Source organism: Scyliorhinus torazame, chromosome 31, assembly GCF_047496885.1.
Source record: "Scyliorhinus torazame isolate Kashiwa2021f chromosome 31, sScyTor2.1, whole genome shotgun sequence".
Classification (NCBI taxonomy): domain Eukaryota; kingdom Metazoa; phylum Chordata; class Chondrichthyes; order Carcharhiniformes; family Scyliorhinidae; genus Scyliorhinus; species Scyliorhinus torazame.
In genome coordinates this window covers 17,380,096-17,398,767 of record NC_092737.1, presented here as the reverse complement: position 1 = coordinate 17,398,767, position 18,672 = coordinate 17,380,096, and the positions used below count along the sequence as shown (strand labels likewise).

The window sequence follows — 18,672 nt, the reverse complement described above, 5'->3', positions numbered from 1 at the left end:
ACCGGACGGGGCGATCGGTGTCTGGCGGGACGGGGCGATCGGTGTGTGACCGGACGGGGCGATCGGTGTCTGACCGGACGGGACGATCGGTGTGTGACCGGACGGGGTGATCGGTGTGTGACCGGACGGGGCGATCGGTGTCTGACCGGACGGGGTGATCGGTGTGTGACCGGACGGGGCGATCGGTGTGTGACCGGACGGGGCGATCGGTGTCTGACTGGACGGGGCGATCGGTGTGTGACTGGACGGGGTGATCGGTGTGTGACCGGACGGGGTGATCGGTGTCTGACCGGACGGGGTGATCGGTGTCTGACTGGACGGGGCGATCGGTGTCTGACTGGACGGGGCGATCGGTGTGTGACCGGACGGGGCGATCGGTGTCTGACTGGACGGGGCGATCGGTGTGTGACCGGACGGGGTGATCGGTGTCTGACTGGACGGGGCGATCGGTGTCTGACTGGACGGGGTGATCGGTGTGTGACCGGACGGGGTGATCGGTGTCTGACTGGACGGGGTGATCGGTGTGTGACCGGACGGGGCGATCGGTGTGTGACTGGACGGGGTGATCGGTGTCTGACCGGACGGGGTGATCGGTGTGTGACCGGACGGGGCGATCGGTGTCTGACCGGACGGGGTGATCGGTGTCTGACCGGACGGGGCGATCGGTGTGTGACTGGACGGGGTGATCGGTGTGTGACTGGACGGGGTGATCGGTGTCTGACCGGACGGGGCGATCGGTGTGTGACTGGACGGGGCGATCGGTGTGTGACTGGACGGGGCGATCGGTGTCTGACTGGACGGAGCGATCGGTGTCTGACCGGACGGGGCGATCGGTGTGTGACTGGACGGGGTGATCGGTGTGTGACCGGACGGGGTGATCGGTGTCTGACCGGACGGGGCGATCGGTGTCTGACTGGACGGGGTGATCGGTGTGTGACCGGACGGGGCGATCGGTGTCTGACCGGACGGGGTGATCGGTGTGTGACCGGACGGGGCGATCGGTGTCTGACCGGACGGGGCGATCGGTGTCTGACCGGATGGGGTGATCGGTGTGTGACCGGACGGGGCGATCGCTGTGTGACTGGACGGGGCGATCGGTGTCTGACCGGATGGGGTGATCGGTGTGTGACCGGACGGGGCGATCGCTGTGTGACTGGACGGGGCGATCGGTGTGTGACCGGACGGGGCGATCGGTGTGTGACCGGACGGGGCGATCGGTGTGTGACCGGACGGGGTGATCGGTGTGTGACCGGACGGGGTGATCGGTGTGTGACTGGACGGGGCGATCGGTGTGTGACCGGACGGGGCGATCGCTGTGTGACTGGACGGGGCGATCGGTGTCTGACCGGATGGGGTGATCGGTGTGTGACCGGACGGGGTGATCGGTGTGTGACCGGACGGGACGATCGGTGTGTGACTGGACGGGGCGATCGGTGTGTGACTGGACGGGGTGATCGGTGTGTGACCGGACGGGGCGATCGCTGTGTGACCGGACGGGACGATCGGTGTGTGACTGGACGGGGCGATCGGTGTGTGACTGGACGGGGCGATCGGTGTGTGACCGGACGGGACGATCGGTGTGTGACTGGACGGGGTGATCGGTGTGTGACCGGACGGGGCGATCGGTGTGTGACCGGACGGGGTGATCGGTGTGTGACCGGACGGGGTGATCGGTGTCTGACTGGACGGGGTGATCGGTGTCTGACCGGACGGGGTGATCGGTGTGTGACTGGACGGGGCGATCGGCGTGTGACTGGACGGAGCGATCGGTGTCTGACTGGACGGGGCGATCGCTGTGTGACTGGACGGGGCGATCGGTGTGTGACTGGACGGGGTGATCGGTGTGAGACTGGACGGGGTGATCGGTGTCTGACCGGACGGGGTGATCGGTGTCTGACCGGACGGGGTGATCGGTGTCTGACCGGACGGGGTGATCGGTGTGAGACTGGACGGGGTGATCGGTGTCTGACCGGACGGGGCGATCGCTGTGTGACTGGACGGGGCGATCGGTGTCTGACCGGACGGGGCGATCGGTGTGTGACTGGACGGGGCGATCGGTGTCTGACTGGACGGGGCGATCGGTGTGTGACTGGACGGGGCGATCGGTGTCTGACCGGACGGGGCGATCGGTGTGTGACTGGACGGAGCGATCGGTGTGTGACCGGACGGGGCGATCGGTGTGTGACTGGACGGGGCGATCGGTGTCTGACTGGACGGGGTGATCGGTGTCTGACTGGACGGGGCGATCGGTGTGTGACTGGACGGGGCGATCGGTGTGTGACTGGACGGGGCGATCGGTGTCTGACTGGACGGGGTGATCGGTGTGTGACCGGACGGGGTGATCGGTGTGTGACCGGACGGGGCGATCGGTGTCTGACCGGATGGGGTGATCGGTGTCTGACCGGATGGGGCGATCGGTGTGTGACTGGACGGGGCGATCGGTGTCTGACCGGATGGGGTGATCGGTGTGTGACTGGACGGGGTGATCGGTGTGTGACCGGACGGGGCGATCGGTGTGTGACCGGACGGGGTGATCGGTGTGTGACTGGACGGGGCGATCGGTGTGAGACTGGACGGGGCGATCGGTGTGTGACCGGACGGGGTGATCGGTGTCTGACCGGACGGGGCGATCGGCGTGTGACCGGACGGGGCGATCGGTGTGTGACCGGACGGGGCGATCGGTGTGTGACCGGACGGGGCGATCGCTGTGTGACTGGACGGGGCGATCGGTGTGAGACTGGACGGGGCGATCGGTGTGTGACTGGACGGGGTGATCGGTGTCTGACTGGACGGGGTGATCGGTGTGTGACTGGACGGGGCGATCGGTGTGAGACTGGACGGGGCGATCGGTGTGTGACTGGACGGGGTGATCGGTGTCTGACTGGACGGGGTGATCGGTGTCTGGCGGGACGGGGCGATCGGTGTGTGACTGGACGGGGCGATCGGTGTGTGACTGGACGGGGCGATCGGTGTGTGACTGGACGGGACGATCGGTGTGTGACTGGACGGGGCGATCGGTGTGTGACTGGACGGGGTGATCGGTGTCTGACCGGACGGGGCGATCGGTGTCTGGCGGGACGGGGCGATCGGTGTCTGACTGGACGGGGCGATCGGTGTCTGACCGGACGGGGCGATCGCTGTGTGACCGGACGGGGCGATCGCTGTGTGACTGGACGGGGCGATCAGTGTGAGACTGGACGGGGCGATCGGTGTGTGACTGGACGGGGCGATCGGTGTGTGACCGGACGGGGCGATCGGTGTCTGACTGGACGGGGTGATCGGTGTGTGACCGGACGGGGTGATCGGTGTGTGACTGGACGGGGCGATCGGTGTGTGACTGGACGGGGTGATCGGTGTCTGACTGGACGGGGCGATCGGTGTCTGACTGGACGGGGCGATCGGTGTGTGACCGGACGGGGCGATCGGTGTGTGACCGGACGGGGCGATCGGTGTGTGACTGGACGGGGTGATCGGTGTGTGACTGGACGGGGCGATCGGTGTGTGACTGGACGGGGTGATCGGTGTGTGACTGGACGGGGCGATCGGTGTGTGACTGGACGGGGCGATCGGTGTGTGACCGGACGGGGTGATCGGTGTGTGACCGGACGGGGTGATCGGTGTCTGACTGGACGGGGCGATCGCTGTGTGACTGGACGGGGCGATCGGTGTGTGACTGGACGGGGTGATCGGTGTCTGACCGGACGGGGTGATCGGTGTGTGACCGGACGGGGTGATCGGTGTGTGACCGGACGGGGTGATCGGTGTGTGACTGGACGGGGCGATCGGTGTGTGACTGGACGGGGCGATCGGTGTGTGACCGGACGGGGTGATCGGTGTGTGACCGGACGGGGTGATCGGTGTCTGACTGGACGGGGCGATCGCTGTGTGACTGGACGGGGTGATCGGTGTGTGACCGGACGGGGCGATCGGTGTGTGACTGGACGGGGTGATCGGTGTCTGACTGGACGGGGTGATCGGTGTGTGACTGGACGGGGCGATCGGTGTGTGACTGGACGGAGCGATCGGTGTCTGACCGGACGGGGCGATCGGTGTGTGACCGGACGGGGCGATCGGTGTGTGACTGGACGGGACGATCGGTGTGTGACTGGACGGGGTGATCGGTGTGTGACCGGACGGGGTGATCGGTGTCTGACCGGACGGGGCGATCGGTGTCTGACCGGACGGGGCGATCGGCGTGTGACCGGACGGGGCGATCGGTGTGTGACTGGACGGGGCGATCGGTGTCTGACTGGACGGGGCGATCGGTGTCTGACTGGACGGGGCGATCGGTGTCTGACTGGACGGGGCGATCGGTGTGTGACTGGACGGGGCGATCGGTGTCTGACCGGACGGGGCGATCGGTGTCTGACTGGACGGGGCGATCGGTGTCTGACTGGACGGGGCGATCGGTGTCTGACTGGACGGGGCGATCGGTGTGTGACCGGACGGGGCGATCGGCGTGTGACTGGACGGGGCGATCGCTGTGTGACTGGACGGGGCGATCGGTGTGTGACTGGACGGGGCGATCGGTGTCTGGCGGGACTGGTCAGGGTGATTGGGTTCTAACTAAAACGGAATGCTTTGTTCTTCTTGCTCCGGTGGGTGAATCTAACTTACACACAGTTGCCAAGTGCAGTTTTTAAATTACATCTTAACAATAGGATATGAGACAATAAACCTCCGAGACAACAGGACACAGAACAACCTCCCCAAGTGCGGCCACATCGCACTTGTTATCTTCTTCCCCTTAGCTGGGACAGGGCTCTGTGTGGATGGGACAGACAGCTGCTGGTTTGATGCGGCAGGGAGAGAGGCAACAACTATTCATCAGGCCTCTGTCCTTCACCTCCATGGTTCCCTCGCCTACCACCCACTCACTGACCTCTCCCAATGAATCGCCTTTGATCGGTTCAGTGGGATAACCTGCCAGGGGGCAACAGTGCCCTGCTCTGTGGTATTCGCAAGAAAGTGCCCCTGTAGCCCAGCCCAAAGTCACGGGGGGCGTTTAATACGCTGGGCCGTACTGAAGATGAACGGCCCGGTGGCCAATATTGAAATGAAGATCGCTTATTGTCACAAGTAGGCTTCAAATGAAGTTACTGTGAAAAGCCTCTAGAAAAGACCAATGTTTGAGCCCATCACGAGGAATGCGTTGACTAGGGGTGGGGCGGGGGGGGGGGGGGGGCATTTTTTGAAGGGTAGACTCCGCGCCTCGTTTATCGCAACCTCCTTTGCAAATCACAACACCAGCCCATCTCTGCTCAGAATATTAGCAATCCCACATCCTAAAGTGGCATTGGGGAGGGGGGGGGGGGGGGGGGGGGCGGGGGGGGAGAGAACACGTTTGCGATCCCTGGTCCTGCTGTCTTGGAGGGCAGTAATCTTCGCACAGTTAATACTCGTCGTCCCCTTCCTCTTCATCTTCATCCTCATCTTCGTGGTAATGAGGGTCGTACGGAGATCCATATGGGGAACCGTAAGGAGACGGATATGGTGAGGCACCGTATGGATTTCCATATGGGGCGGCACCGTATGGATTTCCATATGGCGAGGCAGCGTGTGGATTTCCATATGGGGAGGCACCATATGGATTTCCATATGATGAGGTTTCGTGTGGATTTCCGTACGGGGAGGCACCGTATGGATTTCCATATGGCGAGGCAGCGTGTGGATTTCCATAAGGGGAGGCACCGTATGGATTTCCATATGATGAGGATTCGTGTGGATTTCCATATGGGGAAGCAGCGTATGGATTTCCATATGATGAGGCGCCGTGTGGATTTCCATATGGGGAGGCGCCATATGGATTTCCATATGGGGAGGCTTCGTGTGGATTTCCATAGGGGGATGTTTCGTGTGGATTTCCATATGGGGAGGCACCATATGGATTTCCATAGGGTGAGGTTTCGTGTGGATTTCCATAGGGTGAGGTTTCGTGTGGATTTCCATAGGGTGAGGTTTCATGTGGATTTCCATAGGGTGAAGTTTCATGTGGATTTCCATAAGGTGAAGTTTCATGTGGATTTCCATACGGTGAGGTCTCATGTGGATTTCCATGAGGATTGTAGTGATCATAATATGAATCACGGTATCCAAAATAACTGGGATCGTGTGGATCATAGGTGTCAATTTCATCCTCCTCAGACCCGGCGTTATCCTCGGGAAGCTGGTAGCGGCCCGGCTCGGGGTTAGGTGGCAGATTCCCTCCGTCGTCCTCCTCTTCCTCGCAATCCGGATCGTACACCGGGTCGCAGTGGGCGGGGTCGTAGGGCATCGGCTGCGATTTGGAAGGAGCGCACGCCGGATCATACTTGGGGTCACAGCGCACTGTCCTTACTCCCCGCGAGCATTTGGGATCAGCTTTGGGATCGCAGTCAGAGTTTACCTGGACATCCGCCAGAAAGCGGTAGAAATATTGCAGAAGACACGACGGATCATGGGGGTTACAGTTCAGCCGAGACGGATCCTGATACTGAGCCTTTGTGGGTACAGCCGGGGGCTTAGCCACAGGCATCTTAGCGGCTGGAGGTGGCGACTTACAGTTCTTATCTGATTTGGGGTCGCAGGAGGGTGCAGCTACCCCTTTGACACCCCCAGGCATCGGTGGTACCCCAATGGTGTACTGGTAGTACGGAGCATTCTTTCCATGGACATTCTCCAGGTGCCTCATTTGCAAATAGATTGATCGAATCCGATCGATTTCATACAGCTGGAAAAATAAGGGAGAGGTGGAATGGTGAGAAAGAGATCTTTACACTAGCCTCTTCACTGCCCCCCAGGGCCCTCATTGGTATGTTTCTCACAGAAGCTTTTCTCCCCAGAGTCTCTGCACTGAGTAATTTCTCAATCATTTCAACTTCTGCTACTATTCACCAGACTGCCCGTTCTCATGAGTTCATTGTTCTCCACACCCCGTAATCGTGCAGTCACCGAACCCCGTAATCGTGCAGAGGCACCAAATCACACAATCGTGCAGAGGCACCAAACCCTGCAATCGTGCAGAGGCACCAAACCCCGTAATCATGCAGAGTGACCAAACCCCGTAATCGTGCAAAGGCACCAAACCCTGCAATCGTGCAAAGGCACCAAACCCGGTAATCGTGCAGAGGCACCAAACCCCGCAATCGTGCAAAAGCACCAAACCCTGCAATCGTGCAGAGTCACCAAACCCCATAATCGTGCAAAGGCACCAAACCCCGTAATCGTGCAAAGGCACCAAACCCCCAATCGTGCAAAGGCACCAAACCCCATAATCGTGCAAAGGCACCAAACCCACCAATTGTGCAAAGGCACCAAACCCCCAATTGGGCAAAGGCACCAAACCCCCAATTGGGCAAAGGCACCAAACCCCCAATTGGGCAAAGGCACCAAACCCCCAATTGGGCAAAGGCACCAAACCCCCAATTTGGCAAAGGCACCAAACCCCGTAATCGTGCAAAGGCACCAAACCCCATAATCGTGCAAAGGCACCAAACCCCGTAATCGTGCAAAGGCACCAAACCCCCAATTGTGCAAAGGCACCAAACCCCCAATTGTGCAAAGGCACGCGCGCGGTGGACACTCACCCCTTCATTGTGGCCGATTTTCTGATAATATTTGTACCATGCCTGGAAGTCCGGATTCTGTTGGTACCACTTGGTGTTGCGTCTGAGACGTGTGGGGGGTGTCCGCAGGAAATCTGTGGCCTCGTTTGGTTCCAGTCTTATTGATTCATCCCCTTTTTCTGTCGCGGTAAAAGATATTGTGATAGGTGAGGTCTCGCTAACAGGCTGTGATAACAAACAGAGTTGTTATCTTTGGGTTGATGCCCGTGCCACGTGATAGTGAGATGAGGAATAGGGAGAGAGAGCATTTAAACACGTGGCTACAGGGATGGTGCAGGCGGGAGGGATTCAGATTTCTGGATAACTGGGGCTCTTTCTGGGGAAGGTGGGACCTCTACAGACAGGATGGTCTACACCTGAACCTGAGGGGCACAAATATCCTGGGGGGGGAGATTTGTTAGTGCTCTTTGGGGGGGTTTAAACTAATGCAGCAGGGGCATGGGAACCTGGATTGTAGTTTTAGGGTAAGGGAGAATGAGAGTATAGAGGCCAGGAGCACAGATTTGACGTCGCAGGAGGGGGCCAGCGTTCAGGTAGGTGGTTTGAAGTGTGTCTACTTCAATGCCAGGAGTATACGAAACAAGGTAGGGGAACTGGCAGCATGGGTTGGTACCTGGGACTTCGATGTTGTGGCCATTTCGGAGACATGGATAGAGCAGGGACAGGAATGGATGTTGCAGGTTCCGGGGTTTAGGTGTTTTAGTAAGCTCAGAGAAGGAGGCAAAAGAGGGGGAGGTGTGGCGCTGCTAGTCAAGAGCAGTATTACGGTGGCGGAGAGGATGCTAGATGGGGACTCTTCTTCCGAGGTAGTATGGGCTGAAGTTAGAAACAGGAAAGGAGAGGTCACCCTGTTGGGAGTTTTTTTATAGGCCTCCTAATAGTTCTAGGGATGTAGAGGAAAGGATGGCGAAGATGATGCTGGATAAGAGCGAAAGTAACAGGGTAGTTATTATGGGAGACTTTAACTTTCCAAATATTGACTGGAAAAGATATAGCTCGAGTACAATAGATGAGTCGTTTTTTGTACAGTGTGTGCAGGAGGGTTTCCTGAAACAATATGTTGACAGGCCAACAAGAGGCGAGGCCACGTTGGATTTGGTTTTGGGTAATGAACCAGGCCAGGTGTTGGATTTGGAGGTAGGAGAGCACTTTGGGGACAGTGACCACAATTCGGTGACGTTTACGTTAATGATGGAAAGGGATAAGTATACACCGCAGGGCAAGAGTTATAGCTGGGGGAAGGGCAATTATGATGCCATTAGACGTGACTTGGGGGGGATAAGGTGGAGAAGTAGGCTGCAAGTATTGGGCACACTGGATAAGTGGGGCTTGTTCAAGGATCAGCTACTGTGTGTTCTTGATAAGTATGTACCAGTCAGGCAGGCAGGAAGGCGTCGAGCGAGGGAACCGTGGTTTACCAAGGAAGTGGAATCTCTTGTTAAGAGGAAGAAGGAGGCCTATGTGAAGATGAGGTGTGAAGTTTCAGTTGGGGCGATGGATAGTTACAAGGTAGCGAGGAAGGATCTAAAGAGAGAGCTAAGGCGAGCAAGGAGGGGACATGAGAAGTATTTGGCAGGAAGGATCAAGGAAAACCCAAAAGCTTTCTATAGGTATGTCAGGAATAAGCGAATGAGTAGAGAAAGAGTAGGACCAGTCAAGGACAGGGATGGGAAATTGTGTGTGGAGTCTGAAGAGATAGGCGAGATACTAAATGAATATTTTTCGTCAGTATTCACTCAGGAAAAAGATAATGTTGTGGAGGAGAATGCTGAGCCCCAGGCTAATAGAATAGATGGCATTGAGGTACGTAGGGAAGAGGTGTTGGCAATTCTGGACAGGCTGAAAATAGATAAGTCCCCGGGACCTGATGGGATTTATCCTAGGATTCTCTGGGAGGCCAGGGAAGAGATTGCTGGACCTTTGGCTTTGATTTTTATGTCATCATTGGCTACAGGAATAGTGCCAGAGGACTGGAGGGCAGCAAATGTGGTCCCTTTGTTCAAAAAGGGGAGCAGAGACAACCCCGGCAACTATAGACCGGTGAGCCTCACGCCTGTAGTGGGTAAAGTCTTGGAGGGGATTATAAGAGACAAGATTTATAATCATCTAGATAGGAATAATATGATCAGGGATAGTCAGCATGGCTTTGTGAAGGGTAGGTCATGCCTCACAAACCTTATTGAGTTCTTTGAGAAGGTGACTGAACAGGTAGACAAGGGTAGAGCAGTTGATGTGGTGTATATGGATTTCAGCAAAGCGTTTGATAAGGTTCCCCACGGTAGGCTATTGCAGAAAATACGGAGGCTGGGGATTGAGGGTGATTTAGAGATGTGGATCAGAAATTGGCTAGCTGAAAGAAGACAGAGGGTGGTGGTTGATGGGAAATGTTCAGAATGGAGTACAGTCACAAGTGGAGTACCACAAGGATCTGTTCTGGGGCCGTTGCTGTTTGTCATTTTTATCAATGACCTAGAGGAAGGCGCAGAAGGGTGGGTGAGTAAATTTGCAGACGATACTAAAGTCGGTGGTGTTGTCGATAGTGTGGAAGGATGTAGCAGGTTACAGAGGGATATAGATAAGCTGCAGAGCTGGGCTGAGAGGTGGCAAATGGAGTTTAATGTAGAGAAGTGTGAGGTGATTCACTTTGGAAGGAATAACAGGAATGCGGAATATTTGGCTAATGGTAAAGTTCTTGAAAGTGTGGATGAGCAGAGGGATCTAGGTGTCCATGTACATAGATCCCTGAAAGTTGCCACCCAGGTTGATAGGGTTGTGAAGAAGGCCTATGGAGTGTTGGCCTTTATTGGTAGAGGGATTGAGTTCCGGAGTCGGGAGGTCATGTTGCAGCTGTACAGAACTCTGGTACGGCCGCATTTGGAGTATTGCGTACAGTTCTGGTCACTGCATTATAGGAAGGACGTGGAGGCTTTGGAGCGGGTGCAGAGGAGATTTACCAGGATGTTGCCTGGTATGGAGGGAAAATCTTATGAGGAAAGGCTGATGGACTTGAGGCTGTTTCGTTAGAGAGAAGAAGGTTAAGAGGAGACTTAATAGAGCCATACAAAATGATCAGGGGGTTGGATAGGGTGGACAGTGAGAGCCTTCTCCCGCGGATGGAAATGACTGGCATGAGGGGACATAGCTTTAAACTGAGGGGTAATAGATATAGGACAGAGGTCAGAGGTCGGTTCTTTACGCAAAGAGTAGTGAGGCCGTGGAATGCCCTACCTGCTACAGTAGTGAACTCGCCAACATTGAGGGCATTTAAAAGTTTATTGGATAAGCATATGGATGATAATGGCATAGTGTAGGTTAGATGGCTTTTGTTTCGGTGCAACATCGTGGGCCGAAGGGCCTGTACTGCGCTGTATTGTTCTATGTTCTATATTACTGACACCTCGCACACACACACACACACACCTCGCGCACACACACACACCTCGCGCGCACACACACACACACCTCGCGCGCACACACACACACACCTCGCGCGCACACACACACACACCTCGCGCACACACACACACACACACACCTCGCGCACACACACACACACACCTCGCGCACACACACACACACACCTCGCGCACACACACACACACCTCGCGCACACACACACACACACACACACACACACACCTCGCGCACACACACACACACACACACACACACACACCTCGCGCACACACACACCTCGCGCACACACACACCTCGCGCACACACACACACCTCGCGCACACACACACACACACACCTCGCGCACACACACACACACACACCACACACACCACACACACCACACACACCACACACACACACCTCGCACACACACCTCGCACACACACACACACACACACACACATCGCACACACACCTCGCACACACACCTCGCACACACACACACACCTCGCACACACACCTCGCACACACACCTCGCACACACACCTCGCACACACACCTCGCACACACACACACACACACACACCACACACACCTCACACACCTCACACACGCACACACACCTCGCACACACACCTCGCACACACACCTCGCACACACACCTCGCACACACACCTCGCACACACACCTCGCACACACACCTCGCACACACACCTCGCACACACACCTCGCACACACACCTCGCACACACACCTCGCACACACACCTCGCACACACACCTCGCACACACACCTCGCACACACACCTCGCACACACACCTCGCACATACACACCTCGCACATACACACCTGCACTTACACACCTGCACTTACACACCTGCACTTACACACCTGCACTTACACACCTGCACTTACACACCTGCACTTACACACCTGCACTTACACACCTGCACTTACACACCTGCACTTACACACCTGCACTTACACACCTGCACTTACACACCTGCACTTACACACCTGCACTTACACACCTGCACTTACACACCTGCACTTACACACCTGCACTTACACACACGCACTTACACACACGCACTTACACACACGCACTTACACACACGCACTTACACACCTGCACTTACACACCTGCACTTACACACACGCACTTACACACACGCACTTACACACACGCACTTACACACACGCACTTACACACACGCACTTACACACACGCACTTACACACACGCACTTACACACACGCACTTACACACACGCACTTACACACACGCACTTACACACACGCACTTACACACACGCCCCCAAATACTCAACCACCCTACACACATCCACCTCACACACTCACACCCACAGCTTAGACACATCCTCACACCCAGCTCTCACACCCACAACAGTGCACACACACACAAACAATCCACGCACGCACATCTCTGCGCACAAAGCTGAAACACACACACACTCATGCGTACCTGCACATACACTAACACTCCTCCCACTCGCAACCGCCAATCTCCCACTCGCAACCGCCAATCTCCCACTCGCAACCGCCAATCTCCCACTCGCAACCGCCAATCTCCCACTCGCAACCGCCAATCTCCCACTCGCAACCGCCAATCTCCCACTCGCAACCGCCAATCTCCCACTCGCAACCGCCAATCTCCCACTCGCAACCCCCTTCTCTCTGTCTCTCCCACAGAGTGGATAGTCAGAGGCTTTTCCCCAGGGTAGAGGGGTCAATTACTAGCGGACATCGGTTTAAGATGCGAGGGGCAAGGTTTAGAGGAGATGTACGAGGCAAGTTTTTTTACACAGAGGGTAGTGGGTGCCTGGAACTCGCTACCGGAGGAGGTGGTGGAAGCAGGGACGATAGTGACATTTAAGGGGCATCTTGACAAATATATGAATAGGATGGGAATAGAGGGATACGGGCCCCGGAAGTGTAGAAGATTGTAGTTTAGTCGGGCAGCATGGTCGGCACGGGCTTGGAGGGCCGAAGGGCCTGTTCCTGTGCTGTACATTTCTGTTTTTTCTTTCCTCCCCACTCACTTCCATCTCACCCAGTGTACTTCAGCAAGCAACAGATTAATCTGTAGGGTTGGGTAATAAGCTCACCTGGTCTAATGAGATCCCAGAGGCTCCCAGACTGGACCTGACCTGCAAGAGAAGGATTTTGGAGTTTGATTTATTCAGACACAGCAAAAAACCCACAAATCCCAACAACCACTGGAAGCGGCATTCTTCGACATTCTGCTGACAGTCAGGTACTGGCAACACATCACAAACTGCTCCATGTGCTAACTCATTAAATCGCAAGTGTCACAGGTCCCAGCCTGACTCCAGGTGTCTGCAGGAGTCCCCGTAAACCCCTGGAGGAGACCAGGAACATAACCAAAACTACACCCAATATTACAACCACATGTCAGAGGAATGGGAGAACGCCAGGAACTAATTGCAGGAGATCCAGGCCGGAATATACAAACAGAGAGCCTGCAAACAAGCACGAGGCACGAGGCACTGGGAGCGAGCACAGCTCAGAGAGAGCACAGGTCCAGAGAGAGAGAGGGCACAGGTCCAGAGAGAGAGAGAGAGAGAGAGAGAGCGCACAGGTCCAGAGAGAGACAGAGAGAGAGCACAGGTCCAGAGAGAGAGAGAGAGAGCACAGGTCCAGAGAGAGTGAGAGAGAGAGGGCACAGGTCCAGAGAGAGTGAGAGAGAGAGGGCACAGGTCCAGGGAGAGAGAGAGAGCACAGGTCCAGAGAGAGGGAGAGAGAGAGAGAGAGAGCACAGGTCCAGAGAGAGAGAGAGCACAGGTCCAGAGAGAGAGACAGAGAGAGAGAGAGAGAGGGCACAGGTCCAGGGAGAGAGAGAGAGAGAGAGAGAGCACAGGTCCAGAGAGAGAGAGAGAGAGAGAGAGAGAGAGAGCGCACAGGTCCAGAGAGAGAGAGAGAGAGAGCGAGCACAGGTCACGAGAGAGAGATAGAGAGAGAGAGCACAGGTCCCGAGATAGAGATAGAGAGAGAGAGAGAGCACAGGTCCCGAGATAGAGAGAGAGAGAGAGAGAGAAAGAGAGAGCACAGGGCCAGAGATAGAGAGGGAGAGAGAGAGAGAGAGAGCGCACAGGTCCAGAGAGAGAGAGAGAGAGAGCGAGCACAGGTCACGAGAGAGAGATAGAGAGAGAGAGCACAGGTCCCGAGATAGAGATAGAGAGAGAGAGAGAGCACAGGTCCCGAGATAGAGAGAGAGAGAGAGAGAGAAAGAGAGAGCACAGGGCCAGAGATAGAGAGGGAGAGAGAGAGAGAGAGAGCGCACAGGTCCAGGAGAGAGAGAGAGAGAGAGCGCACAGGTCCAGAGAGAGAGAGAGAGAGAGAGAGAGCACAGGTCCAGAGAGAGAGAGAAAGAGAGAGAGCACAGGTCCAGAGAGAGAGAGCACAGGTACAGGGAGTGAGAGAGAGAGAGAGAGCACAGGTACAGGGAGTGAGAGAGAGAGAGAGAGGGCACAGGTACAGGGAGTGAGAGAGAGAGAGAGAGGGCACAGGTCCAGAGAGAGAGAGTGAGAGCACAGGTCCGGAGAGTGAGAGAAAGAGAGCACTGGTCCAGAGAGGGAGAGAGAGAGAGAGAGAGAGCACAGGTCCAGAGAGAGACAGAGAGAGCGAGCATAGGTCCAGAGAGAGTGAGAGAGAGCGAGCAGGTCCAGAGAGAGAGAGAGAGAGAGAGAGAGAGAGAGGGCACAGGTCCAGGGAGAGAGAGAGAGAGCACAGGTCCAGAGAGAGGGAGAGAGAGAGAGAGAGCACAGTCCAGAGAGAGAGAGAGAGAGAGAGAGAGCGCACCGGTCCAGAGAGAGAGAGAGAGAGAGAGAGAGGGAGCACAGGCCAGAGAGAGAGAGCGAGAGAGAACGAGCACAGTCCAGAGAGAGAGAGAGAGCGAGACAGAGAGAGCACAGGTCCAGAGAGAGAGAGAGAGAGAGAGAGAGAGAGAGAGAGAAAAAGAGAGCACAGGGCAGAGAGAGAGAGAGAGAGAGAGAGAGAGAGAGAGAGAGCACAGAGCCAGAGAGAGAGTGAGAGCACAGGGTGAGAGAGAGAGACAGAGAGACAGAGACAGAGAGAGAGATTGCACAGGTCCACAGAGAGAGTGGGAGAGAGAGAGAGCGCACAGGTCCAGAGAGGGAGAGAGAGAGAGAGAGAACAGGGCGATAGAGAGAGAGAGAGAGAGAGACAGCACAGGTCCAGAGAGAGAGTGAGAGCACAGGGCGAGAGAGAGAGACAGAGAGACAGAGACAGAGAGAGAGATTGCACAGATCCACAGAGAGAGTGGGAGAGGAGAGAGAGCACAGGTCCAGAGAGAGAGAGAGAGCACAGGTCCAGAGAGCGAGAGCACAGGTCCAGAGAGAGAGAGAGAGAGAGAGAGAGAGAGAGAGCACAGGTCCAGAGAGAGAGAGAGAGAGAGAGAGAGAGAGAGAGCGCACAGGTCCAGAGAGAGAGAGAGAGAGAGAGAGAAAGCGCAGAGGTCCAGAGAGAGAGAGAGAGAGAGAGAGAGAGAAAGCGCAGAGGTCCAGAGAGAGAGAGAGTGAGAGCACAGGGCCAGAGAGATAGAGAGAGAGAGCGCACAGGTCCAGAGTGAGTGAGTGAGTGAGTGAGAGAGAGAGAGAGAGAGAGAGAGAGAGAGAGAGGAGAGAGAGAGAGAAAGAGAGAGCGCACAGGTCCCAGGGAGAGAGAGAGACAGAGAGAGAGAGCACAGGTCCAGAGAGAGAGAGAGAGAGAAGAGAGCGAGCAGGTCCAGAGAGAGAGAGAGAGAGAGAGAGAGGGCACAGGTCCAGGGAGAGAGAGAGAGCACAGGTCAGAGAGAGGGAGAGAGAGAGAGAGAGCACAGGTCCAGAGGAGGAGAGAGAGAGAGAGAGAGCACAGGTCCAGAGAGAGAGAGAGAGAGAGAGAGAGGGAGCACAGGCCCAGAGAGAGAGAGCGAGAGAGAACGAGCACAGTCCAGAGAGAGAGAGAGAGAGCGAGAGAGAGAGAGCACAGGTCCAGAGAGAGAGAGAGAGAGAGAAAAAGAGAGCACAGGGCAGAGAGAGAGAGAGAGAGAGAGAGCACAGGGCCAGAGAGAGAGTGAGAGCACAGGGCGAGAGAGAGAGAGAGACAGAGAGACAGAGACAGAGAGAGAGATTGCACAGATCCACAGAGAGAGTGGGAGAGAGAGAGAGCGCACAGGTCCAGAGAGGGAGAGAGAGAGAGAGAGAGAACAGGGCGATAGAGGAGAGAGAGAGAGACAGCACAGGTCCAGAGAGAGAGTGAGAGCACAGGGCGAGAGAGAGAGACAGAGAGACAGAGACAGAGAGAGAGATTGCACAGATCCACAGAGAGAGTGGGAGAGAGAGAGAGCACCGGTCCCAGAGAGAGAGAGAGCACAGGTCCAGAGAGCGAGAGCACAGGTCCAGAGAGAGAGAGAGAGAGAGAGCACAGGTCCAGAGAGAGAGAGAGAGAGAGAGAGAGAGAGAAGAGAGAGATAGAGAGAGAGAGAGAGAGAGAGAGCGAGAGAGAGAGTGCGCGCGCACAGGTCCAGAGAGAGAGAGCACACAGGGCCAGAGAGAGAGAGAATGAGCACAGTCGAGAGAGAGAGAGAGAGAGAGACAGCACAGGTCCAGAGAGAATGAGAGAGCACAGGGCGAGGGAACGAGAGAGAGAACGAGCACAGTCCAGAGAGAGAGAGAGAGAGAGAGCGAGTGAGAGAGACCACAGGTCCAGAGAGAGAGAGAGAGAGAGAGAGAATGAGCACAGGGCCAGAGAGAGAGAGAGAATGAGCACAGTCCAGAGAGAGAGACAGCAGAGGGTCCAGAGAGAGAGTGAGAGCACAGGGCGAGAGAGAGAGACAGAGACAGAGAGAGCGAGAGAGAGAGAGAGATCGCACAGATCCACAGAGAGAGAGAGGGAGATAGAGAGCACAGGGTCCAGGGAGAGAGAGGGAGAGAGAGAGAGCACAGGGCCAGAGAGAGAGAGGGAGAGAGAGAGAGAGGCACAGGGCCAGAGAGAGAGAGAGAGAGAGAGAGAGCACAGGGCCAGAGAGAGAGAGAGAGAGAGAGAGCACAGGGCCAGAGAGCGAGAGAGCGAGAGAGCGAGGAGAGCGAGAGAGCGAGGAGAGCGAGAGAGCGAGAGAGCGAGAGAGAGCGCACAGGGCCAGAGAGGGAGAGGAGAGAGAGCACAGGGCGATAGAGAGAGAGAGAGAGAGCACAGGGCGAGAGAGGACAGAGACAGAGACAGAGAGAGAGAGGAGAGAGAGAGCACAGGGAGAGAGAGAGAGAGAGAGAGAGAGCGCCAGGTCCAGAGAGAGAGAGAGAGCGCACAGGTCCAGAGAGAGAGAGAGAGAGAGAGAGAAAGAACGAGCACAGTCCAGAGAGAGAGAGAGAGAGAGAGTGCACAGGGCAGAGAGAGAGAGAGAGAGAGAGAGAATGAGCACAGTCCAGAGAGAGAGAGAGAGAGAGAGAGAGAGCACAGATCCAGAGAGGGAGAGAGAGAGAGAGCACAGGGCGATAGAGAGAGAGAGAGCACAGGTCCAGAGAGGGAGAGAGAGAGAGGAGAGCACAGGGCGAGAGAGAGAGAGAGAGACAGAGACAGAGAGAGAGAGAGAATGAGAGAGCACAGGGCGAGGGAACGAGAGAGAGAGAGAGCGAGAGAGAGAGAAAGAGAGCACAGGGCCAGAGAGAGAGAGAGAGAGAGAGCACAGGGCGATAGAGAGAGAGAGAGAGAGAGACAGCACAGGTCCAGAGAGGGATAGAGAGAGAGAGCACAGGGCGATATAGAGAGAGAGAGAGAGCGAGAGCGAGAGCGCGAGCGCGAGCACAGGGCCAGAGAGAGAGAGAGAGAATGAGCACAGTCCAGAGAGAGAGAGAGAGAGAGAGAGAGAGCACAGGTCCAGAGAGGGAGAGAGAGAGAGCACAGGGCGATAGAGAGAGATAGAGAGACAGCACAGGTCCAGAGGAGAGAGAGACAGCGACAGAGACAGAGAGAGAGAGAGTGAGAGATCGCACAGATCCACAGAGAGAGAGAGGGAGAGAGAGAGGGCACAGATCCACAGAGTGAGAGAAGCGAGAGAGAGCGATCGCACAGATCCAGAGAGAGCGATCGCACAGATCCACAGAGAGAGAGAGAGAGAGAATGAGCACAGTCCAGAGAGAGAGAGAGAGAGAGAGCACAGGTCCAGAGAGAGAGAGAGAGAATGAGCACAGTCCAGAGAGAGAGAGAGAGAGAGAGAGAGCACAGGTCCAGAGGAGGGAGAGAGAGAGAGAGAGGACAGCACAGGTCCAGAGAGAGAGTGAGAGCACAGGGCGAGAGAGAGAGAGAGACAGAGACAGAGACAGAGAGAGAATGAGAGAGCACAGGGCGAGAGAACGAGAGGAGCGAGAGCGAGAGCGAGAATGAGCACAGGGCCAGAGAGGGATAGAGAGTGAGAGCACAGGGCGAGAGAGAGAGAGAGAGAGAGAGAGAGAGCATAGGTCCAGAGAGGGGGAGAGAGAGAGCACAGGGCGATAGAGCGCACAGGTCCAGAGAGAGAGAGCGCACAGGTCCAGAGAGAGAGAGCGCACAGGTCCAGAGAGAGAGAGCGCACAGGTCAGAGAGAGAGAGAGAGAGAGAGAGAGAGAGAGAGCGCACAGGTCCAGAGAGAGAGAG

The 18,672-nt window shown here is 56.2% G+C and overlaps 2 protein-coding genes across 2 annotated transcripts in view; both read right to left on the bottom strand.

Annotated features, from left to right (window-relative positions):
• Nucleotides 1–3,178: 3,178 nt before the first annotated feature.
• LOC140404584 (uncharacterized) lies at nucleotides 3,179–4,852 on the bottom strand. Its single transcript, XM_072493187.1, has 2 exons — nucleotides 4,847–4,852; nucleotides 3,179–4,562 (listed from the first exon to the last, which is right to left on the bottom strand). The coding sequence occupies exons 1-2, from the start codon at nucleotides 4,850–4,852 to the stop codon at nucleotides 3,183–3,185; spliced, it is 1,386 nt and encodes a 461-aa protein (XP_072349288.1). The 3' UTR covers nucleotides 3,179–3,182.
• A 505-nt stretch (nucleotides 4,853–5,357) lies between these two features.
• Nucleotides 5,358–18,672, bottom strand: part of LOC140404583 (uncharacterized) — a 27,559-nt gene continuing 14,244 nt past the window's right edge. Inside the window, exons 2-4 of the mRNA XM_072493186.1 lie at nucleotides 13,131–13,172; nucleotides 7,566–7,723; nucleotides 5,358–6,709 (exon numbers count right to left, since the gene is read on the bottom strand). Coding sequence (XP_072349287.1) covers nucleotides 5,393–6,709; nucleotides 7,566–7,723; nucleotides 13,131–13,172 — 1,517 coding nt within the window. The 3' untranslated portion in view covers nucleotides 5,358–5,392. The remainder of the gene's footprint in view (nucleotides 6,710–7,565; nucleotides 7,724–13,130; nucleotides 13,173–18,672) is intronic.